We start from the raw sequence: 22,825 nt of genomic DNA, 5'->3' as shown, positions 1-22,825 counted from the left end.
CCTGTGCAGATGTGCGGGCTGCTGGCTGGATTCCTGTGCCCGTTTCATGTGCACAGGCTGAGGCGGGTGTGTGTGTGTGTGTGTGTGTGTGTGTGTGTGTGTGTGTGTGGCAGTGGGCGAGCTCCCAGGCCCCCTGCATTCTGGCGGCCGACTGACTCTGTTCCCAGTCGGCCCAGCCGTGCAGAGGCTGTGCCTCCGGGCGCCGGGTAAGGGCTCGTCTGGAGCCTGGTAACGCTTGTGTGCACACACCCGAAGCCGGTGTGCACACACTCACCGTGTGCCCCACGCAGGCGCGCACTGGGGCGGTGGATGGCCCAGGTGGCGGCCCAGATGGAGTGTGGAGCGGCTTCCGAGCGAGTGTGTGGGGCGTGGGGAGAGGAGGGTCTTGGCTGAGCTTGGCCGCTGCAGGCACGGCCGTTGACCTGCCTGAAGCCACCCAGATGGAGCCAGGCTGAGCAGGTGGCTGGGCCGGGGGGCCATGCTGTGACGTCCACGCCCCCCAGCCTGGCCTGGCCCCACGTGAGGCCGACCCCCTCAGAGACCCGCGTTGCGCACCCAGCACCCTGCTGGAGCGGGAACACGCGTACGTGCGCTCAGTGGTAGCGAGACTCTCGGAGCCTTCTGCCGGGGTCTCTCACCCAGGCAGCTTTCGTCTCGGGCTTCCCAGCGCGGAAGAGGCCTCCGGAGGGGAGCGAGGAGGGCTGGTGTCCCAGGAACGGGCCTCCTCATGCCTGGCTTCTGGTCACTCACCAGATGCCCAGCGGGTAGACGGGTAGACGGAGACCCAGGCGGGGGCGGACAGAATCATCCCCGAAACGGGCCTGCTGGAGGCTGATGGGCCTGGCGGGGGGTGGCGTGGAGACGAGAGCTGGGCCCACGGATGAGACACAGGATGCTTAGTTAACCTCAAATTTCCCATAAACAGCAGGGGTTCTTAGCGTACGTTCCAAATATCGGCTAGAACATACTTCTGCTACAAAAGCGTTTGCCGTTTACCCGGATTTAACTGGTGTCTTGCGTTTTTATCTGCCGCATCTGGTGCCCCTAGACGTGTGCGTGAAGCAGAACGGGAGGATGAGGGGGGCGGGCCAGGGAGGCAGGGCTGCGGGGCACAGGTGGGCAGAGGGGGGCGCGGAGCCGTCAGGGGCGGGCGCTGACCACGGCCCCCCTCCCCCGTGCACAGGTGGCCATGGGCCCGGGCCCCGCCCACTAGCAGGCCGCCGTCATGTCCCGAGAGGCAGGCTCGTGCCGCCTGGGCCCCGGGGCGCGGGCGCGGGCCCGCAAGCCCAAGAAGCCGCACTACATCCCGCGGCCCTGGGGCAAGCCCTACAACTACAAGTGCTTCCAGTGCCCCTTCACCTGCCTGGAGAAGTCGCACCTCTACAACCACATGAAGTACAGCCTCTGCAAGGACTCGCTCTCGCTGCTGCTCGACTCCCCGGAATGGGCGTGCCGTCGCCCCCCGGCCGCGCCCCGGCCCCGCGCGCCCACCCCCGACCGCCCCTCGGGCCCCACAGACACGGGCGGCCAGCCCCGAGGAGGAGGAGTGCGGCCCCCTGACACTCCCCCTGCGCCCGACCTGGCCTCCCCAGTCCTCTCCCTGCGCCGCCACGTCGGGGGCCCTAAGCTGGGGGCGGAGGGGTCCCCTGCGGCCCGGGATGCTCCGAAGGGTGTGGGCCTCGGCGGGCTCCTGGCTGAGTCCTGGAAGCCAGGGCCGGGCGGGGCTCCCGGGGGCCTGGCCGTGGTGGACGCGGCTGCAGCGGGCCCTGAGAGCGGGGTCCCCTGCTACCCCCCACCTGCCCCCAGTGAGTTCCCCGAGGCCCAGAGCCTCCACGTGTCCCTGCTGGGTGTCAACTGCCCTCTCGGGCCGGGTCTCTTCTCCTACCTGGGACCCTCCTTGGCCGCAGCGGCCCACATGCCCTTTCTGGCCTCGGCCAGCCCCCTGCTGCCGCCGGCTTCCACCTTCCCTTCCCCACAAGCCCCCGAGCGCCCTGCCCTGGTCCCCCGCCTATACTACCCCCTGCTCCTGGAGCATACCCTGGGGCTGCCAGCAGGCAAGGCTGCCCCTGCCAAGCCCCCAGCAGCCCCAAAGGGGCCCCCTGGGGCTCTGGCCCCGGGGCTGCTGAAAGTGCCGGTGCCTGGGCTGGGCAGGCCCTGGCCCCGAGGAGGAGCCCCTAGGGACTCAGGGCCGGAGGGGGAGCTGGAGCCGGCTGCCCAGAGCGACCCCAAGAGGAGGCTGCCCCTGGGAAGCAGTCTGGAGCCCCTGAGGGCCCCCTGTAGCGTGGTGAAGTTTGGTTCCCAGAGCAGGTAGGTGTCAGGGGCCCCTGGCCATGGGGGTTGGGAGCGGTGGGAGGCGAGCTGGCCAGGATGGCTGGGCCCCCTTTCTGAGCTTAGTTGCCAGGAACGTGGGCTTCAGGCGACAGAGGGGAAACCAAGGCCACAGAGCCAGCCTCTCTATCCTTCAGGGGTCTCAAGGCCCTCAGCCAGGCTGAAAGCGGTTGGGGGGGGGGGACCCAGGGCGAGTGTGGGGCAGGGACTGGGCACACTGAGGGGCACAGTGCAGCCTCTTGACCGGCTTCTACCCCCTAGCTTGCAGACTGGCCCCTCCGCGATGCTCTGGCCTGAGGACAAGGAGCCCAGCAACCCTGAGCCCCCAGGCCCCGTGGCCCTCCTGCCCCAGCAGCCCCTGGACCTAGTGCCAGGTGGCCCCGGGCACGTGGGTGAGGACCTCACCCGGGCCCTGGGTGACTATGCCAGGGTGGAGCAGCGCCTGGGGCAGTTGGCGCCTGCCGGGGGCCTGGCCCCTCGGCCTCTGTGGGAGCAGCTGGGCAAGATTCGCCAGGAGCTGCTCACCATCCACCAGGCCCTGGAGCGGGCTGTTCGGCCGCCGGACGCACCCCTCGACCTCTCTGTGAAACGGGTGCCCACCAAGGGGCTCAAGGGGCCTGTGGGGCCCTGGGGGCAGCGGGAGTTGGGCCCCACGCTCGCCCAGGGGGCCCCCGAGCCACCCAGCATGCTGGGCCCTGCACCAGCTGAGCCTTTCTCTGGCCACACCACCAAGTGCGAGGCTGACTCCAGTGTCCCACCCCCGGGCCTCCCCCTTCAGGCCCCGGAGGACCCTGTCATTCCTGGTAGCAGTTGGGGTGCCCGAGGTGGGCCTGTGGGCTCCTGGCCCCCTGAGGCTGTCCCTAGCATTCAGAGCCCCCCTGGTGCTGAGGTCTGAACACAGCTTCTGTGTTAGCTCTGCTCTTAACAGACAGGCACTCCTCTCCAACCCCGTGTCCGCTGCCTGGCCCCCCACCTGCCCCAGCCCCAGAGGCGTGGCCTAGAGCCTGTCCAGCATGCCTGTGGACTGACCTGCCATGGCTATCGCCTGTCTATGAGGCCATGAGGGACAGTGGAGGGTCATAGCTACGTACTGATCACAATCGTGGACGTTAAAATAGAAACTATCTTCACACACCCTGTCTGGGCCTCCTTCTTCCCCTGCCTCACCAGCATCACCACTGGGACGCTCTCTGACATGGAAATGTCCCCAGCCTCAGCTTCTGAGGTGGCCAGTGTCCTGGGCTATCTTGCTGGGTATTTACCTTCAGGCGCTGACCTGCTTCCTGTAGGCTGGGCCCTCCCTGGGAGAGCCAGAGTCTGGAAACCGAATGGGGGGCGGGGGGAGCTTTCCATCCAAGGCGGGTAAAGCAGGCAGAGGTGGGGAGGCCCGTGTGCATGGTCTTGGGGCCAGTCAGGCCTGTGTTTCAGCACGTTGGTGGTGGACAGGGACCCCTGGGCCTGCCTCCAGCCCTCGTGTCTGGCAGGGCAGCCCTAATGTCAGATCCATGCTGGAGGCGGCCCCCTCTGTGGTTATACGGTGCACCCACATTCTGTGGCCCAGGGCTGCTTGCCCAGCGTGGCCTTTGCTGGCCCCCCCGCCAGCCCCTGCAGCCACGATAGGCATCGGTGGCCTTCACAGTTCACTGCTTCCCTCCCTGCACGGCCACACTTGGCCTTTCCCACAGGCGGGGGCAGGGGGAAGACAGGGAGGGGTGCCCGGGGGGACCCTTGGGCCCCGCTAATCACTTCTCTCCTGGGAGCTGGCCATACCTCCGTGCCCACCCAGGAGTGGCCCCAGGGAGGACGGGTCCTGCCTGTGCCTGGTTCCCCAAGCTGGGCCAGCCGGGCTGGGGCCAGTCGGAGCAGGACCTATGGCTGCCCCATTAATTGTGCCGGGCAGCAGATAGCATCGGCCGCCCACCCCACCTCGGGGCATTAAGAGGCCAAGTCCAGAGCTGGGGTGTGAGTCAGCCAGGTGGGAAGTGCGGCAAGCCACAGACAGGGGCTGACCCCCCACCTTCCAGGGGCTTCCTGGATGGGCTGCGGGGTCTGTGGGCTGAGTTGGGAGTCGTCCGGAGACCTGCCCCTCCTTGGCCCCCTGTTGGCACCCCCGTGTGCCTACTGCACCCAGATTTCTCATCACCCCCCAGGCAGACCTGAACTTAGGAGCATCAGCCCAGTTTCACAGGCGTAGAAGCAGGATCAGAGAGACAGGACCCACCCCTGCCGGTTTTGGGGGGGCAGGATGAACACCCTGGAGGTTCCCCACCCCAGACTCTGGTGAGGGACGCATTCAGCATGGGACGAGTGCAGCCCTTTCCCCGAAGTCCTAACCCTGCGGTCGTACCCGGGGGACAGCGCTCTAGGCTGCCTCACACGCATGTCCGCTCAGTGCCCTCTGAGCAGCAAACCCACGAATTACATGACAGCGGGTTTGGGAGGGCTGTGCGGGCCTCCCTGAAGTGGGGGGAGGGGGTGGCTGGGCTGACCGCGAGTGGCATCCAGACCAGGTGGGGGCAGTGGGAAGAATGTCCCAGAAGCCGGTACAAAGTCCCCGAGGCAGGAATGCGGCAGCAGTGGGGCGCCTCTAGGGGTTTAGCAGCTGAGTGGCGGCTCCACAGAGCTTTCTTGGGCCACTGCTCAAACATGTTCTTGGCCAGAGTCCCACCTGCCCCTCCCACCTGCCCATGCCAGCTCATCAAGGTGGCCCCTCCCTCACACTCCAGTTTCTAACAACAGAGGCTGTTGCTGCCGGAGCAGGGCCCAGGGCGACTAGCCCCAGGTAGGAGACCCCCACCCAGCCTCTCTGGGTGGGAGCAGGCAGAGAGGCCCAGGAAAGGCCCCCTGCCTAATCCTTCAGGGGTCGGAAGTTTCCAGGGGCTTTGTGGGGACCATGGGCAGACCCTCGGGCTGCCTCCAGGAAGAGTCATTTTCCCTGCCTGAGGGAAGGCAGGGTTCCCTGGGCAGATGAGTTTGAGAGACACCCCACCCCCACCCCAGCACCTCCCAAGGCCCGTGAGCTCATTCGGGCCTTCACAGGCCTGTGTCTCCCAGAATTGTGTCTCAGGGGCCATGTCTGGTGAAACGGGACCCAGACACATGGCTGGCTGCTGGGCTTGCGGACTGTGCCAGCACTCGGGATCTGGTGGAACTGGGTTTGAATCCAGCTCCCCACCCCCATGCCTCAGTTTCCTCGTGTGTAAAACAGGAGAACGCCAGCATGGAAGGGAGCAGGGGAATAGGGGTAGCCACTGCTTGGCCCACAGTGGGTGTTTCTCTTGCAGCCCCACGCGCGGCCCAGCTGCAGGAACTCAGCTCAGAGGGGCCGAACTGTGATCTCTGCCCACCACCTCTCTGTCCTCTGGCCTCCTGGGCCTCCCCGCCCAGCTGCTCCCAAGCTGGACCCACCTGGAGACCCCGCTCGCTCCCGGCAGCCCCGGCTGCTGGGACAGATCCCAGTGCCGGCAGGGGCTGTGGGAGGACCCCGGGGTCTGCACTGCTCCCCGGATGGCCTGCTCTTCCTGACGGCCGGGGCTGCACCCTGCGTCCACGTGATGGACCTCGAGGGACGCTCCATCTGCCACCTGCCCTGCCATCTGCCGGGGACTGGGGCCTTCGTGCCGGAGGACGTTGCTGTGACGGCCGCTGGGCTTGTGGTGGTCAGCGACCTCGTCCGTGGGGCTGTCCACGCACTTCAGCACGCCGCCCGAGCCCCCCTGGGCCGCTGGGTCACGGTGGGCACCCACCTGGCCCCCCGGGGACTGGCTGTGGATGCCGCTGGCCGCCTTCTGGTGACAGACTATGTGCTTGGGGCTGTCCACAGCTTCACACTGAGCCCTGCCTTGCAGCCACTGGCCCCAGCCTCCATGCTGGGTCTGGAGGGCCCGTGCTGGGTGGGCCCAGGGCCTGACGGAGGCCTCGCCGTGAGCGAAGAGTTTGGGGATGTGTGGCTGTTCGGCAGTGCCTGCCAGCCCCTGGGCTCCCTGGGGGTTCGGAAAGGGCATGCTTTTGGGAACCCAGCAGGCGTGTGCACCGATGTGGAGGGCAGTGTCATTGTGGCAGATGAGCAAGGGCGCCGTGTGACCCTCTTTCCTCGGGCCAGGGAGCCCGTCTGCCTGGTGTCTGAGGGGCTGGGGCGGCCCCTGGGTGTGGCCTGTGCCCCTCAGGGCCAGCTCGTGGTGGCAGACGCAGGGGACAGCTACATCAAGGTGTACCAGTACCACTCGGAGCCAGCCTGACCCATGGACTCAGATGGGAGCAGCACCTTGCTGCATGTGGGCCCAGCCCCCAGGGCCCTGGACCACTACGGGAGGGACATTCAGGGTTGGTGGGGTCCTCCAGGGCTGCCGGCCGTGACTTTCTGACCTGATATATTGGCTGACAGTTGCTAAGCACCTGTTGTGCCAGGCTCTGGGCTGGCCCCGTCCTCCTCTTGGAGAGGATTCAGACTTGCCACAAACCAACCACCTCTCGGCCTTCCCTACCAGGTGCACAGCCTCCAAGTTTGGGTCCTCTCCACACCCTAGTTTAGTGGGCCCCCCAACTCACTGCCCCCATGGCCACTCGGGCCCTGGTCCTGCAGGCTCAGAGCCCTGGAGGCCTGAGCTTTGAGGCCAGCAGCTGAAGACTGGAGATGATTGGTGTGTCGGGCTGGGCGCCCCAGGGTCCTAATCAGACAGAAGCAGGCGGGGAGGGTTCTGCTGGGCTGGGCTGGGCTGGCAGGGGTGTGGCCTCTCACTGTCCCCCGTCCTCAGAGGCACCCCAGACGCCAAGCCTCTCGCAGCTTCTCTGGGCCTAACTGAGGTAAGGGAAAAGCAGAGGAAGGACCACCCCTGAGGCGCCTAGGGGTGGCATGTGGCTGGGCTGGGAGCCTCCATACCCCTGGTCTCCTGCTCCCATGTAAGACTATGTCTCAGGCTGAACCTTCACTTTCTCCTCTGCAAGCTCTCCAAACTCATGGGTGGGGTGTGCTGGGAAGGTTCCAGACTGTGGTCAAGCCAGGAGAGCCTTCCTATGAGGAGAGACTCCTGTTACTTGAGCACAATGAGCAAATGAGGCCCCAAAGGGATGGGAGATGAGGGCTTCCTCTGAATCTGGGGCCCGGCCAGGCTCCCAGTTCCAGTGAGGGGACTCATTGGGAGGGGACAGTGCCTGGTCCAGTCTGTCACCAGGACAATGCCTCTGACAAGGTCCCTTTTCGTATGTACCAGCCCCTGTGAGTGGCAGGGTTGTGTGGTCAATGTAAGGAAGCGTGTGCAGTTAAGTGCTCAGTAAATGTAATCTGTTGCTGCTGGTGTTGGTGGTATTGTTCCCTGGGGCAGGAGGGGCCAGGGACACCTCTGACAATCAAACCAGATGGCCGCAGCCTTCCTAGCCCACTTAGCCCTGGGGGAACACGGGGGCGCCCCTTTGCAGAGACCCCTTTGGAGGGGCCAGCCTGGGGCTGGGGAGGCAGCTCCTTTCGCAACCCCATGCAGGGCTTGGGGCTTGCTTTTCACCCTCGGGGGGTGGTGGCCCAGTGAGGTTGGGGACCCTCAAAAGTCAGGTCCTCTGGGTCCCTCAGATGAGAAAACGGGGGATGGGGGAGGTTTGGCAGCTGTGAGAAGTTGGGGGATGGGAAGGCAGTGGTGTTGGGGACACTGCGGGTAGACTGGATGGGGTACAAGAGCTGGGGAGGGGACATGAATGCCTTGGCGGGAGCGAGGATGCCGCATGAGGGGGACAAGGACGCCGCACAAGCCTGCCTCCGACTCCCGGGACTGGAACGTTGCGTGCGCGGAACGCCCGGGCGGGGCCGGCGGGCAGCTCGGGCGCCTTTGGGGGCCGGACCGTCGCGCGGCAACGCTGGGAGCCGGCGGAAATGGGGCTCGTGTCCCGCGGCACGGCCGCGGCGGGGCTGGGGGCCGGGGGCCGCGAGCGCTGTCGTCCGCTCGGCCCGGCCCGACCCAACGCGGTCCCCGACCCCATGCCGACCCCGCCGCCTGAGAGCGCGGCCCCGGGGAACAGCCGGTGAGCGTTCGGCGGGGGGAGGAGGGGGGGCCGTGCGGTGTGACCTTGGGGCGCCGCCCCTCCCCCCGGGGCTGTGGGCCCCGACTCCCCGGGCGCGGCGGGACCGGGCGCGGGGCGCGGGCGAGGCGGCAGAAGGGGCCCCGGTGGCTACCCCCAGCCCCCGCCCGGCCGGCGCGGGGCTGTCGCCGCTGGAGCCTCTGTTTCCTCATCCGTAGAGTGGGGCCCTGGAGGGGCGGCGGCGGGGCCGCGTGGGCGCCCTTCGCGGGGAGCCTTGGCTCAGCGCGCTCACCGCGGGCCGGCCAGGCCCTGGACCCTCCGGAAGGGCATTCAGGGTCAGCGAGCGGGCCTTGGCACCTCCAGGCGTCCCTGACTGCGGAAGGCGGCGCCTGGTGGCTCATTCGGTAGGGCGGACGACTTGTTGTTGGGGGGGGGGGCGGCCGGACAAGCCCCACGTTGGGCTTAGAGCTTACTTAAAAAAAAAAATAAACCCAGGGGCGCCTGGGTAGCGCAGTCGGTTGAGCGTCCGACTTCAGCCAGGTCACGAACTTGCGGTCCGTGAGTTCGAGCCCCACGTCGGGCTCTGGGCTGATGGCTCAGAGCCTGGAGCCTGTTTCCGATTCTGTGTCTCCCTCTCTCTCTGCCCCTCCCCCGTTCATGCTCTGTCTCTCTCTGTCCCCAAAATAAATAAACGTTGGAAAAAAAAAATAAAAAAAAAAAATAAATAAACCCAAAACCAGAATCGTAGATTGAGTTCTTCTGTAATGAGGGGTAGGAAGCAGTGTGCACCCCATGCAAGAAAAACAAACAAAGGAACTGTTGTTGGTTTTTTAAGCACAGACTACACGGAGTAAAAGTGAGTGTTCCCGGATTATGGGGGTGCAGCGGTGGGGAGGCTTGTCGGAGGACGGCTCCAGCCAGCGAGCTGTCCCTGGCCAGTCCCGTCTGCACTTTTCCCCAGTGGCCGCTGGTGCCCAGGAGAGAAGGCAGTAGGCTTCCACCCTGTCAGGGAGACCCTGTGGGAGCAGGGCTGTCCCAGCCCCCCGAGACCTGTCACCGGACAGATCGGGAAGGGAACTCGCTGGCATTGTGAACACGAGGCCGCCCCGGGCACGCGCCCTGGCTTTGTATTCCCGTCTTGAAAGAGCAGCGCTTTGCCCAAGTTACTGCCCTCCTCCCTCTGCACCTCTGCTATCGATTGCCTGCTCTTTCTTCTTTGTCTGGATGTCTGATCTGAGTAGACTTCTCTGTGTTCATCCCTCCCAGAGGCTGAGGTGGGGGTGCGGGTGGGGATTCGCCCCGTGATGTGTGAAGAGTTCTCTCTCTCTGCCCCATGGATAAGAACGCCAGCTTCTGCCCTCTGCTCTTCGTCCTTCCACACGAGGAGCCTTTTCTTCCTCCTTAGGCAAACTTTGTAGATGAAGCGTCACGCACACAAAGAAAACGCACTCACCGTTTGTGCACAACTCAGTGAAGTTTCCCGAAGTGAAAACACCTTTGTTTCAACAGATGCAGCTTTTCCTCCAGAGCATCTGTTCGCTGTTGGGCCGATCGTTGTTCTTTTCCGGCAGTAGCCGTGCGTGGTTTTCCTTAGGTCCTGTGAAAGGGGTCCCCAAGCAGGGCATGATGGTGTCGTTCGGCCAAGCTGGCGTATCTCAGTGGGCTGGCACTGAGAGGCCTAGGGTGGGATGTCTGGTCCCCCTGCTGGTCGCCAAACCAGAGCTGCCGGGTTCCTCCCAGGTCTCACAGTGGCCCCTGTCAGGAGGGTCAGGAAGGTAAGTTGGCCTCGATGCCTTTGATAGTGGACGCCGGGATTTGGCCCCGGCTGCTCCAGGCCGTCCCCTGCCTGCACTTGCTGCTGGCTGCCCTCTCCAGTCGCTTGGTGAGGAGGGGGCGTTTGGGAGTCCTGCCGCTCTGCCCGGAAGGACCCTCTTCAGCTGGAACCCACGGCTGTGGGAAGCCCCCTTTGCAACCGGCTGGAAGAGGCCTCTCCCTTCCAGCCGCAGTCTGGGCCCCTGCAAGGGAGGAAAGCAGCCGTACCAGTGATCTCTTGAGCCCTGGGCCTTTGTGTCTGCCGAAGGCCTTTCCCAGAGCCCCCCGACAGATAGGAGGAGGATGAAATGTCCTGCCATCCCAACACGTATGTCCCCAAGGACCTGGGGAACAGTGGGCTCAGTCCCAGACCTGTGCGCCTCCCTCAGGTGTAGGCTCCAGCTCGGGGGTCTTAGCCCAGGGCGGCTGTTAGGCCGCTCGTGCTGCCAAGGCTGGGGAAGTCAGTGTCTGAGAAGGAGCGTGCTCCAAGGTGAAGCCCTCAGTGCTCTGCTGGGTGAGGGCCTGCCGCCCGCCCGGTCTTATCTGGGAGGGGCTTTGCTGAGAGACCCACATCCCTGGTCAAGTTACCTCTGGGCAGGGCAAGGCTTGGGGTCTCCCAGAATTCAGGGGTTGCAGCCACTTGGGGCCGTGTGGAGGTTGTGAGAGGCCATGAAGACTGGTGCCCCCCAGCCAGACAGAAAACAACGGGGAGCCTGCCATTCTCCAGGGTCCCCATGTCTAGACAGCTGCCTGGCTCGACTGTGACCAGAGGGAACAGTCCCCCCACCCGGAACCCAGCCCCGATGTGACGGACAGGTGCATCCTGTAGGCGGGGGGGAGAGTCAGAGGAGTGGCCAGAGCCCCACAAGAGCAGCAAGGCTCCTCTGGTATATTCTGGGGCTCCCGTCCCGTGCCCACAGCCGCCAGCATGTGGTTTCCCTCAGCCCAGAAGTAATCTGTTTAAATTTTCATCTTCAGTCTCGCTGGCTTCGTGAGTAAATCGAGGTTCGTCAGATTTTCATCTGTATCTTTCATCGTTAATGAGATCTCGCGTTTTTCCACGTGCTACACGTAAAATACTCTCATCGCCTGCCTTAAAAACAAGAAGTAAACCTTCACGTTCAGCCCTGCACACCCTTGTGAGTGGTACCAGGGTCGCGTAGCCTCGCCCCCTTTCGGCCTGCTTGTCTCTGAAAGGGGGGGAAAGCGTTGCCCGGCCTGGGGTGGGGGTGGGGGCGGTACCCACGCGAGATGGGCAGCTGGGGTCCGTCAGGGCCGTCGTGGGGCGGCAGTGGCGGCGGCCCTGAGCGGGGTCTCTCCCCTCTCTTCCAGCGTGCCCGGCATGGTGCTCAAGGCCTTCTTCCCCACGTGCTGCGCCTCGGCCGACAGCGGCCTGCTGGTGGGACGGTGGGTCCCGGAGCAGACCAGCGCTGTGGTCCTGGCTGTGGTGCACTTTCCCTTCATCCCCATCCAGGTGAAGGAGCTCCTGGCTCGGGTGCAGCGGGCCAGCCAGGTGGGGGTGGCCGTGCTGGGCACCTGGTGCCACCGCCAGCAGGGTGCCGAGGAGAGCCTGGGCCACTTCCCGGAGGGCCTGGGCGCCATCTTCCCCCATGAGCCCTGGCTCCAGCTGTGCCGGGAGAGGGGCAGCAAGTTCTGGAGCTGCAAGGCCACCCGCCGGCAGGCACCTACCTGCCCCGGTGCCCCCGGCGAGGACCAGGTCATGCTTGTCTTCTATGACCAGCGCAAGGTGCTGCTGTCCGAGCTGCACCCGCCCGTGGCCCCGCCTGACCGCCAGGCTGGCGATGCCGTGGCCGGTGCTGGGGGCTTGGCTGCTGTCTTTGACACGGTGGCGCGCAGCGAGGAGCTCTTCCGAAGTGACCGGTTCGACGAGGGCCCCGTGCGGTTGAGCCACTGGCAGTCGGAGGGCGTGGAGGCCAGCATCCTCGCGGAGCTGGCGAGGCGGGCCTCGGGGCCCATCTGCCTGCTGCTGGGCGGCCTGCTGTCACTTGTCTCAGCCGCCAGCGCCTGCCGGTAAGTGCCCCTGGGGCCGGGGCGGGAGCAAGTCCGGCCCCTGAGCCGTAGCCCAGCCCTCTCTGGGTATGTCTGAGGCTGCCTGCGTGCGGGTTGCCGTCCGTGCCCCTTGCTCCCTGGGTAGAGCATGGCTCCTCAGCAGCGTCTGGCTGCATGGGACCCCGCTGGGTAGGGGGCCAGAGTGGACTTCAGGTGGCTCGGTGCCCTACACGGGCAGTCAGGCCACGAGTAGGCCCAGGTGGTTGCCACCCGAGGGCTGGTGTTTGCCCTGCCTGGTGCCTAGGACTTGTTTGTCCTGGAGGCCCTCGGGTCCCACCCACTTGCCTGGCCCTGGCGGGGCTGGGGCCCGCTCGCTGGTGGCCGTGTGTCTGGGATGGTGGTCCCTAGCCTTGGCTGTTCTGCACAGTGGCCTGGGCTACTCCTGGCTGCAGGCCTGGCCGAGGGATTTATAAAAGTCCTTGAGGGCCCTGGGGAATGGTGGCACCCCTCCCCCTGTGAGAAGCTGGCTCCCCCATGGCGCCCCCCCCCCCCCACCTAGGTCCCGGGGTTCTGGCTGTTGGGTCTGGGGACTGGCTTCACCTCCTCACCGAGGGCTGTGGAGTGCTCTCGCCTGTGCTGGCAGAGAGCCCTTGGCGGCTGTGTGTGGACAGCACCTTGGGTTGAGGGCTGCAGGGGATCTGGACACGAAGGGCGGGTTTCGGATCTTCACTACTCCCTGGAACGAATGACAGGAAAGTGTGTGTCAGCCAAAGTACGGTTTTGGGGGGAGAGGGTCCTTGGCTTTTATCAGCTTTCAGAGGACTCAAGAAAGGTTAACACTGGCTCGTGTGCCCCGAATCCTGATTAGCCCATCGGGTTAGAGCACGGGGACGGTCACGCGAGGCAGAGCTGTTACTGTGCAGAAGGGCGGCCCCCTCTTCCCCTTGGGCAGCCCCAGGGGTGCCGGCGGGGCCCTGGCCGCCCACGGCTGGTGTGAGCCTCGGGGAAACAGCTGTGCAGGAGGGGGCCTCTTGTGCAGACAGTGCGAGGCCGCCTTCCAGCTGACTGGAGTTCAGGAGGGGTGTGCTGAGCACGTCTGGCTCCTGGAGTTGGCTCGGAGTGGCTCGAAGACCTCCTCCTTCCTCCTGAGGGCCCGGCACCCGGCTCGTTGGCGGCTCCGCGCCCTTCAGGCTCCTGCTGGCGGCAGCAGGGGCTCAGGTTCCAAGTGGAGACTCTTGAGTGTAGCCGAGTTCCGACAGGGCACTTAGCTCACAAACGTCTCCCCTCCATGTCCCACTGTCTGCAGAAGCCTCTCAGTGCTTCCTTTGCCTTGTGAGAAATCAGTCTCGTGGGGCAGCCCTGGCAGCCTGGAGACCCTCGATGAGGGTCACCCGTCCAGCAGGGCGAGGCGCTGGGTGGCTGGACAGCACATCCTCTCCACTCCTGGGGCAAGGTCTTGGCGCTTGGCCTTGGGTGTGCCTCAGGTCACTGCTTTGTGACGAGGTCAGGTTCCCAGTTAACGTCCGTGAGTGCGTCATGACCCTCGCCGGGCTGCCCGCCTCTGCCCCCCGCCATGTGCCTGTGCTGCCGAGTTCGGGAGTGTGGCCATCGGTGTTCGGGGGCTTCCAGGGCCTTGCGTCGAGCCTGGTGACGGCACCAGCCAAGGGGGCCCTCGGCCCTTGGCCGACAGGGAACGCCAGCTGAAGATCCACCTCTCGGTTCCTTCATAGGGTGTTCCAGCTGTGGCCCCTGTCCTTTATCTGGAGCAAGCTCTCCACATGTGAGCAGCTCAGGCACCGGCTGGAGCAGCTCACGTTTGTCTTCAGCACCCAGAAGGCCGAGAACCCCACCCAGCTGATGAGGTGCTGGGTCTCCACCACAGCTGCTGGTCATGCCACCAACCCGTGCCCCCCCCGCCCACTTCCCTACACCCAGCCCATCCACAGTGACCCTTTCGGGGCTGGCCCCCTCACCGCCCGCCCCGTCGGACCCCTCCTTCCAGAAAGGCCCCCTCACCGCCCGCCCCGTCGGACCCCTCCTTCCAGAAAGGCCCCCTCACCACTCACTCCCTCCTGTCGGGCTCCTCCTTCGGGCTGGTCCCCTCACCACCCACCCTGTGGGGCTCCTCCTTCCAGAAAGGCCAACGTGCTTGTCTCTGTGTTTCTTGACGTGGCCCTTGGTCTTGCGCTTATATCTTGGCTTCACGGGAAGGACCGGATCGGCCACCTGGCAGAGGCGCTCGTCCCCGTGGCTGATGTGAGTCGGTCGGGGGAGCCTGGCGTGTCCCAGGGGTGACTTGGTTGGGGGAGCCCAGTGTGTCCCAGAGTTGGAGGTGGGGCCCTTCCTGGGGGCGGCAGAGGCCCATCCGCCGGCCAGAGCACCATTGCCCTTTCCCTCTGTGGGGCCCGTAAGCAGCCCTTGTCCTTGACCCCAGACGGGTCCCATCCCTGGCTCCTGGCTTGGGCGCTCTGCACAGAAAGCATCGCGGAAACCTTGCGTGTGTCCAGGGCTGTCTGTGTGCGGTCAGGCTCGGGCCTCACACCCTGTGGCGGTCAGGCCACTCGCACTGCTGATTCTGCAGTTCCCATGCTGAGTGCTGGGGGCCCAGCTTGTCCGTGGGGCTCCCTCCTCTCCTTCCGCGGCCCTCCTCTCAGCTTCTACCCTGCTGCTCGTCTATGCCGGCGCCGAGCCTTCGGCTTCTCTGCCTCCCCTCCTCAGAGCCACAGGCCCTGTCACTCCTGTCGGGGAGCTTGTCTCCCTGCTTAGAGCAGTCCCTCTGGCCCCTTGGGCCTCCCCCACGCCTCTGCCAGTGGCCTGCTGGCCCCGGTGCGGTCCCTGTGCGTGCCACCCCTGCCACTGCCATCGGCATCAGTCGCAGCTGTGCTCTGGGCCTGCCTGTGGGCAAGAGCCCTCCCAGGCCGGGAGCCCCCATGGCTTCTCTGGGAGACCTGGTCCGAGAGGAAGAGAACAAGGAGGGCCTGGCGGCTGGGAAGGTGGCTTGGTCGCTTCACCTTGCTTGTCCATGCTCTGCCTCTTGGCCGCTTCATCCTAGATCTCCCTTTTGCAGAATTGCGCAGAAATATAAATATTTAATTTAAAAATGAAAGCTCCTTCCTGCCGCCTAGCTCTTATCCTTTAAATATTAGATAAGCTCTATTTATAAAGAATGCTTTGTTTCTTTCCTCACCGCCCCTGACATGGCTGAGGCTTTCACAGGCCCGCACAGTGGGCAGGAGGGGGGCGACGGGTCGGTGACTGTGGGGCAGTCACCGCTGTGGACTCAGCATTGCTGATAAGGCTGAGGGTCCTTAGGCCTGTGCTCTGGGACGGGCACAGCGCTTGGACATTGGCTTCCTCCGCGGGCAACCGGGATGCGGGTCAGCTTCCCTGCTTGCCGGTGAGAGTCCCCGTGCCGTCTCTGGCCCTCGCTCACTGTAGTCGATGACTCACGTCTCATCCATCCTTTTCTCCCGGGAACTCTCTGGCCTTCTCACTGGCACTTGGTCCCCTGATGGGCTCGATACCCTTCAGGATTACCTGAGGGCACCCGCCCAGGGCAGGCCTGGGCCTCTGCAGCACCAGGTGGTGGGGTGGGGTCCTCAGCAGAGGGGCACTGTAGACCCATGGGCTCCCCCTACAAGGTTCACGGTGAGCTGGGGTCTGTCCCTCATCTGGGCATGTGGGGCCGAGTGCTCCGGTGGGCCCAGTGGCGGGAGGGTTGGAATGCGGGAAAGGGTGATGGCCATTCGGGCCCCCATGTCCAGAGGGCCAGGGGAAGACTGTCAGCCTTGTAGGCTGTGCCTCTCAGCAGGTCCCAGAGCATCTGCGAAGAGGGGTTCCCTGGCCAGACGAGCATGGGAAAGCTTGTGTGCCCCTCATGTTAGGAGACACCTGGAGGGAGGCACCCAGACTACCTTGTCCCTGCCCAGATGGGCTGGCCGTGGTGGGGTGCAGCTGACAGACTGCGTGCCCCTGCTGCATCCCTCCAGCACGTGGCCGAGGAGCTCCAGCATCTCCTGCAGTGGCTGATGGGAGCACCTGCTGGGCTGAAGATGAACCGGGCGCTGGACCAGGTCCTCGGCCGCTTCTTCCTATACCATCTGCATCTGTGGATCAGTGAGTGGCAGCTCCCCCTGGCCCCAGTGACCCCCCCCCCAACTCGGCTTCTGAAGCCTGTGCACCCAGGTGACAGCCCTGGCTGAGTGGGGCCCCACCCATCCCCTTGGTCCCTGCTTTCCTCCCTCTTGGTGCCGTGTGTGTGTGTGTGTGTGTGTGTGTGTGTGTGTGTGTGTGTGTGTAGCCCTGCTCTACCAGGCCGGCTGCTCGGCCAGGAGACGGCCAGGAAGGAGAGCAGTCTGGCAGCCTCAGGCGCGCCTTGTCCGTGAGGAACTGGGGGGGTCAGGACCCATAGCTGACCGTCCCCCATCCCACCAGGCTACATCCACCTCATGTCCCCCTTCATCGAGCGCATCCTGTGGCACGTGGGCCTCTCGGCCTGCCTGGGCCTGACGGTCGCCCTGTCCATCCTGTCAGACATCATCGCTCTCCTCACCTTCCACATCTACTGCTTCTACGTCTACGGCGCCAGGTGGGCGTGTGCTCCCTGCTCGTGAGCACCCTGGATGCTTGCCGGGCCTCGGGGGGGCTCCCGGGGTGGCCCAGAGCCCTGGCCCTGATGCTGCCTGTGTCCCTCCCGCAGGCTGTACTGCCTGAAGATCTGTGGCCTGTCCTCGCTCTGGCGTCTGTTCCGGGGGAAGAAGTGGAATGTTCTGCGCCAGCGGGTGGACTCCTGCTCCTATGACCTGGACCAGGTACTGGGCAGGACTGCAGGGGAGGGGCACCCCTCCAGGGGGCCGGCGGGACCCACAGCCGACTGCCCCCCGAGCTCCAGTCCATCCGGTCCTCTAAACGGCTTGGCCAGTGTAGCCGCTTGGCACCCTGATGGGGTGACCACACTCCTGTCCGTGGCTCACCTCACCTGCCAAGGGTCGGCACGGACGCTGGGGAACGTGAGGAGCCTGCAAGGGGCAGGGTGCATACGGAGCCTCAGATAGCACGGGACCTTGCCCCAGGCGGCAGGTGGACGCTGCTCTGGGGAGGGTGCCGGACCCCCGGGAGCCGCTGGATGGCAGGGCATGGAGGTGACCTAGGCTCAGGGCCTGCCTCTGGCTTTTCCCATAGCTTAGACCTGGCACATGGACCCTGCGTGCTGCCCTCCAAGGCCTACTTTTGCCGCCCCAAATTCACCACCCGCCCGCTTCTGGTGTGTGTGCTCATGTCCTGCTGGCTGGTTCTGTCCGCCCGAGTCTGGAGGGCACGCGGACACGTCCCTCCCAGTACTGGAGAAAGCTGTCCTGAGCAGCTTTTCTTGACTTGTCTCAGGAAGCCAGAGTGTCCCGGCGGCAGGCGTCCCTTTTCCGCTCGGTTACCGGATGGGTCTGGTGGGGACGGGGCTGTTCCCGGCATGGGGCTCTTGCTGATGCTGACGGTGGTGTCCTTTCTCCCTGCAGCTGTTCATCGGGACCTTGCTCTTCACCATCCTGCTCTTCCTCCTGCCCACCACAGCCCTGTACTACCTGGTGTTCACCCTGGTGAGCCGAGGGGCTCGCGGCCTGGGAGGGCCTTGGCCACGGCACCTGGCCAAGCCGGCCGATGGGCCTCGCCCACAGTGCTTGGGGGTGATGAGTGTGTGCTCTGCCTGCTGTCTGTCCCCGCAGTCCGTGGAGGGTGTGGCTCTCCTATGCTCTCCAGACACTGTGTGCTGGGCCCTACCCTCGGGGGACAAGCGGCGGGGCGCAGGACTCAGGGGCGTGGCACCCAGGTGGCCCACGCCGAGGGGAGGGGCTGGTGGCGTGTTTCCCTGGGCTCAGCCACTCCCGCTCGCGGCCCCCTGCCTCCTCCTACCTGGGCCTTAGGATCTGGGTGGGAACCGCGCCCTCCCCGGGGGGTTCCGAGCTCCTGGTCGCCCTTGGTCGTGGCCCGGGACCCTCCCGGCTGCTCTGCTCCTGGGCGTGCGGCGTGGCTCTGAGCGCTGTCTGTGCTGTAGCTCCGGCTCCTGGTGGTGGCCGTGCAGGGCCTGATCCATGTGCTCGTGGACCTCATCAACTCCCTGCCGCTGTACTCCCTCGGCCTCCGGCTCTGCCGGCCTTACAGGCTTGCAGGTGGGTCCGTGTGCTGCCGGAAGCAGTAGTGTGGGGCATGGGGGCGGCTGGTGGGGGAGGGCAGAGACCCCTGGTGTCCACCAGGCCGGCTGCCTGCAGTGAGCTGGAGGGAGACCCACCTCGCCCTCGGGTTTAGAGGCTGCAGAGGCGACCTTTCCTCTTGCTCACCCTTTCCTGCGACGGGCGTGAGATTTGCCCTGAGGTCTGTGTGTAGTAGCGTAGGTGGCACCTGAACGTGGCTCAGAAAAGTGTCCCCGTGTGCTTGTGTGTGACCGTGTGTGCCTGCTCATGCCCTTCAGCCTCGGAGAGGACAGGCCAGGGCGGAGACCGCTGGGCTGGCCAGATCTGTGAGATAGGAGCCTCGCCCCACCCCACAGACCACTGCCCACCGGGACAGTACCCACCGTCCCAGCTGCTCCTGGCTGTGCCCCCTGCAGCTGGCTGCCCCTGTTTTCATGATGACACCAACCACTAGGTTGGCCAGATGCCCCTGAGGGGAGGCTATCCCCGTGGCAGGCCCAGGGAGGCAGACCAAACCGGTCACAGCATCGTGAGTTGGCCAGTCCCGTTCAGGGGCTTTGCGCACGTCAGGGAACACGGGGAGAGCAAACCTGGCCCTGTGTCCGGTTTGCAGCTCAGCCCCCACACCAAGCTCAAGCAGCCTCTTCCAGCCCGTTGAGGGCCAAGGACTTGAACCTGCATGTTCCGTGGGCTTTGGGCCTAACATCGGCCTACTGGGTACCCTTGAGTTCCCTTTCCAGACCGCTTCCCCTGCAGGCCCCCAGGTGGCCCATGCCAGGGGCTCCCGCCTCTGCCCATACTTTCTTGCCAGGACCAGGCTGGTGAAGAGCCTGAGACCCAGGGTCTCCCTCCCCCGGCCCACAGCTCGTGGCCAGAGCTGAGTTGTTTTAACTTCACATAAAAACCCACAGATGCTGCTGCTTTCTCTCCTTTTCACTGAGTTTGCCTTGGGGCCTCTTCATCAATTGATAATTAGCTCCTGCTTCTCTTTTTAAGAACTTTCTGCCTTGGGAATTCCCAGGCTTGGGAGCCCACACTGTAGGCCAGGGGCATGGTGGGTTCCCAAGTCGGCCACGCACACAGAATTTAGAAGACCTTTAGGTGCCGGGAGGGTGGCCACAACCCAGCAAGCACCCTGTCCATCCTGTGGGACAGCCCAGCCCAGCCCGCATCCCGTTTGGAAAGCAGCACAGCCTGTGCCCCCGATGCCCAGCTGACTCTTCCCTGGCTCCCAGACACGCAGCTTCTGCCTTTCGGTGAAGTTCTGTGGAGGCTTTGATTCCGGCCAGGCAGCCAGCCCAGAGACAGACGGGAAGGTTGGGGCCGGGCTGGGGGCGGGTGAGCCTGTGGCGCCACCGGGGCCGTCCTCGGCCTTCTGAGTGCCACCGGAGGTGCAGGGCCCTCTGCCCGCACCCACCCGCCTGTGCTGACATGAGGAGAGGGAGGCCTGGGAGGCTGTCTGCAGGCCGTGGGCCTTGGGTGGGGCTGGGGGGCTCCGCCCTCCCTCACAGCCACCTTGCCCTTCCTGCAGCCGGCGTGAAGTTCCGAGTCCTGGAGCATGAAGCTGATAGGCCCCTCCGCCTCTTGATGCAGGTGAGGCCTCTGCGCACCCCTCATGCCGCTGCCAGTGGACTGACCCGGCACCCACCTGCCGTGGTGTTGCCCAGATTGGGGGGCAGCTGGGATCTCATCCCTCTGTGCTTCCCTGGGCGTAGGGCTGCAGGGTGCAGCAGAGCTGATGGGTGGGGCCCAAGGGGAGGCTCCCTCACCTCCGAGACATCTGGGCACTGTGACCCCCCTCTGCCTGGAACCTCCTTCGGCAGGACCCTGGATGGGATCCCTTGTGCTGTGTCAGATGCTTTCAGCCACGCAGGGCTCCTGCCTGCTGGGCCTTGCACCCTTGTTTCCTGCCCTGGGTCCCACGGGCTCTCATTCCAGGTGGACAAGGACAGACTTGGTGAAGGCCCCAGGACACACAGGCCTTTTCTCTTGGGCTCTTTTCTCGGAAACAGCCCCTTTGGCCTGTGGGAGGGAGGAGGAGGGTGGCTATTGGCTGCTGGGGGGCGGGGTGGTTGCCCTGAGGGCCACATCTCAGGGACAGTCAGATACTGAGGCAGCCAGCCTGTGTGGTGTTCTCGGAGTGGGGGGTGTGTTCCCAGACCACTTGCGAGGCTCCTGCAAGGTTAAGTCCTGCAGTAGAGGGGTCTGTACCCCTCCAGTCTGGCCCACCTCCCCTCCCCGAAGCCTATCTCGAGGAGGGCATGCCCGTCGCGGCCGGAGTGTTCCCTTTTGAGCCGCTCACGCTACCCCTGGGTGCTGCAGAGAGGGCACGACTGGGCAGCGCCGGCTCCGACACGGGCACGATTGACAGCCCGGTGCGCTGGGGGCTGTGTGCTGGCTGACCACGGCCCTTGTGCTTTCAGATAAACCCCCTGCCCTTCAGTCACGTGATACGCACCTACCGCCTCCCCAGCTGTGGCTGCCACCCCACCCACTCCTGGGGCTCCCTGTGCCGCAAGCTTTTCTTCGGGGAGCTCATCTACCCCTGGAGGCAGAAAGGGGACAAGCGGGACTGACGGACCCTGGCCACCGGCCCGCCCGGCACCGCCACACGGCCACAGTCAGCCCTCCATGCTGCCGGGGACGCTGACCGTCAGGACGGCACGCGTCCGTGCCGTTTGCCTTCTGTGCCCCCGGTTGTCTGAGGCCTCTACATCTGCCCCTGGCTCCGAGGCTGCGGGGTGCTGAGCAGGAGGTCGCAGGGGCAGCCAGCCGGGCCAGCAGGCCCGTGCTTCATCACTAGCAGTGTTTGCCTCAGGACCCGCCTCCTGACCTGCTGGGATGGCATCGGCAACCCGGTGCCCCCCAGCCCCCGGGGGCCTGCCCAGGAGCCCTGCTCTGCCCCTCCCATCACACCCAGACTCCGGGAGGGGTTTGTAGGCCTCTGCCCCTGACCACCACGGCCACTGCCAACGGGGCAAGCTGGCAGCTCTCCCTGTCGGGAGGTAGAGGGACAGCTCCACCGGGATGCGCTCAACGGTCCTTGAGGCGGACCCCCAGCATCCCGTCCTTGGGGGTTGCTCCAGGGTCCCCAGAACCAGCAGCCCCGGTGGCCCCGAGCCCTCTGGGAAGCCGGCAGCACTGCCCTTGGAGCCTGGACCACACAAGGGTTTGCTTGAAGCCACCCGGAGAGGTTGTCCCGCAGGGGGAGCTGCCGTGGGCCTTCGGGTCTCCCTGTGTGAAGCCGGGCCACGTGGGAGCCTGGAGCCGCCTTGCCAGAGACCAGACAGCCGTTCACCCTGCCGCCCTGTCCCTGCCCCACACCCCTGCGGGAACGGGCCCCTTGGCCAAATACCATCTCCCTCACTGACGTCGCACAGAAGCAGGTAGCTCCTAGAGAGACCACGTTTGTGGTCTCCAGTGTGTGTGTGGCAGGGGGGTGGGGGGCAGCGTTCAGGCCGCGTCTGCCTGCCGGCTGGCGTGGCATCTGACTATGGGCGCGAGCCCCACAATCCCCAGGGGGAGGAAGACTGTACGTGCGGATGGCATCGTCTGTGTTTTGTCCTCCTGGAGTTGTTTGTGCTCGTGCCGTAGCCCGAGCAGGAGAAGGGGCAGCGGCCTCTGTTCGTTGCGGGCACTCGGGCCTGTCCACCTCTGCCGCCTGCACCCCTTGGCCGCGGGCCGCGGCGGGGAGCCCCTGGGGGAGTTCCCAGCAGCGCCGCATGTGACGGGACACGTCCTGGCTCCGCCTGTTTCTGCTGAGACAATAAAACTTCCCACCCGTTTGGAGCGTGCCCTCTACCTTCCCATCGCCACACGGGCAGTGGGTCTGAGGAGGCCCCCCGCCTCCATCGTGACGGTGGTGGGGCTGAGGTGAGGTTCCCTTCTCCTGGGGCGGTAGGACAGCTGGCCCCCATTGCTTTTCCTACGGTGTCTGTGACACCCGTTTCTCGTCCGATGCCAGCCTGGGGAGCGGTGGGCACACCGTCCCCTGAAGCAGGCCTGCCTGCGGGGCTGGCGGGCGGGTACGGAAGTTCCGGCCCCTTGAAGGTGTCCTGGCATGGATGGGCGGACCCAGGGTCGCTCACTCTCTGGTTTTGGCCTTGCCCTGGTATGAATGAGAGGGCTGAGGGTAGGGGTGCAGGCCTCCCTGGGGCAGGGGTGAGCCGCCCTGGCTCTGATGAATACATCACCTCAAACCTGTGGACTCCTCGCAGGGCAGGGATCCCGCGTGCCTCACTCTACTCATCCTGCAGCCTTGAGGGACCCTTGGCTGGCCGCCTGTGCACCTGCCGTCCTGGCTTTGCAGGGAAGGGCTAAAGTCCGGAGAGGGCCGTCAGCACCTCCCGGTGCTGTGCCTCCACTGACGGGTCAGCAGAGGCTGGATGGGGAGCCCTACGAGGCCCCTGTGGGTTCTTGTGGTGGGTGCTTTCTGGTCTGAGGCAGGTCGGTGAGAGGTCAGGGGTGGGGAGTGGTGCGGGAACCCA

General features: G+C 65.3%; 3 protein-coding genes across 7 annotated transcripts in view; all 3 read left to right on the top strand.

Moving 5' to 3' along the window:
- Nucleotides 1-3,462, top strand: part of PRR35 (proline rich 35) — a 5,380-nt gene extending 1,918 nt beyond the window's left edge. The window contains exons 2-3 of the mRNA XM_040459564.1: nt 1,184-2,307; nt 2,590-3,462. Coding sequence (XP_040315498.1) covers nt 1,226-2,307; nt 2,590-3,223 — 1,716 coding nt within the window. The 5' untranslated portion in view covers nt 1,184-1,225 and the 3' untranslated portion in view covers nt 3,224-3,462. The remainder of the gene's footprint in view (nt 1-1,183; nt 2,308-2,589) is intronic.
- Nucleotides 3,463-5,005: 1,543 nt separating this feature from the next.
- NHLRC4 (NHL repeat containing 4) lies at nt 5,006-7,623 on the top strand. Its single transcript, XM_040459557.1, has 2 exons — nt 5,006-5,110; nt 5,613-7,623. The coding sequence occupies exon 2, from the start codon at nt 5,883-5,885 to the stop codon at nt 6,564-6,566; it is 684 nt and encodes a 227-aa protein (XP_040315491.1). The 5' UTR covers nt 5,006-5,110; nt 5,613-5,882; the 3' UTR covers nt 6,567-7,623.
- A 541-nt stretch (nt 7,624-8,164) lies between these two features.
- PIGQ (phosphatidylinositol glycan anchor biosynthesis class Q) lies at nt 8,165-22,125 on the top strand. Of its 5 annotated transcripts, none has more exons than XM_040459544.1 (11): nt 8,165-8,337; nt 11,479-12,177; nt 13,887-14,018; nt 14,292-14,412; nt 16,146-16,272; nt 16,690-16,744; nt 16,856-16,967; nt 17,667-17,747; nt 18,203-18,317; nt 19,870-19,931; nt 20,812-22,125. In XM_040459544.1, exons 1-11 carry the CDS (start codon nt 8,189-8,191, stop codon nt 20,986-20,988), a joined length of 1,830 nt encoding a protein of 609 aa, XP_040315478.1. In that variant the 5' UTR covers nt 8,165-8,188; the 3' UTR covers nt 20,989-22,125. The 5 variants fall into 5 exon arrangements, with proteins under 5 accessions (XP_040315478.1, XP_040315480.1, XP_040315476.1 ...); XM_040459542.1 differs by having other exon boundaries at nt 8,170-8,337; nt 16,591-16,744; XM_040459543.1 differs by having other exon boundaries at nt 8,172-8,337; nt 16,591-16,744; nt 20,762-21,034.
- Nucleotides 22,126-22,825: the final 700 nt, after the last annotated feature.

Source organism: Herpailurus yagouaroundi, unplaced genomic scaffold (assembly GCF_014898765.1).
Source record: "Herpailurus yagouaroundi ecotype Mexico unplaced genomic scaffold, PumYag 222, whole genome shotgun sequence".
Taxonomy (NCBI): domain Eukaryota; kingdom Metazoa; phylum Chordata; class Mammalia; order Carnivora; family Felidae; genus Herpailurus; species Herpailurus yagouaroundi.
The sequence above is the reverse complement of the archived record's forward strand: the minus strand, read 5'-3'. Positions and strand labels throughout refer to the sequence as shown.

Coding starts and splice junctions, on each gene's coding strand:
- NHLRC4 (XM_040459557.1), top strand. CDS start 5,883: ATGGACCTCGAGGGACGCTCCATCTGCCACCTGCCCTGCCATCTGCCG.
- PIGQ (XM_040459542.1), top strand. CDS start 8,189: ATGGGGCTCGTGTCCCGCGGCACGGCCGCGGCGGGGCTGGGGGCCGGG. Junction 8,338..11,478: donor GCGGCCCCGGGGAACAGCCG/GTGAGCGTTCGG, acceptor CCTCTCTTCCAG/CGTGCCCGGCATGGTGCTCA. Junction 18,318..19,869: donor CCGGCCTTACAGGCTTGCAG/GTGGGTCCGTGT, acceptor CCCTTCCTGCAG/CCGGCGTGAAGTTCCGAGTC.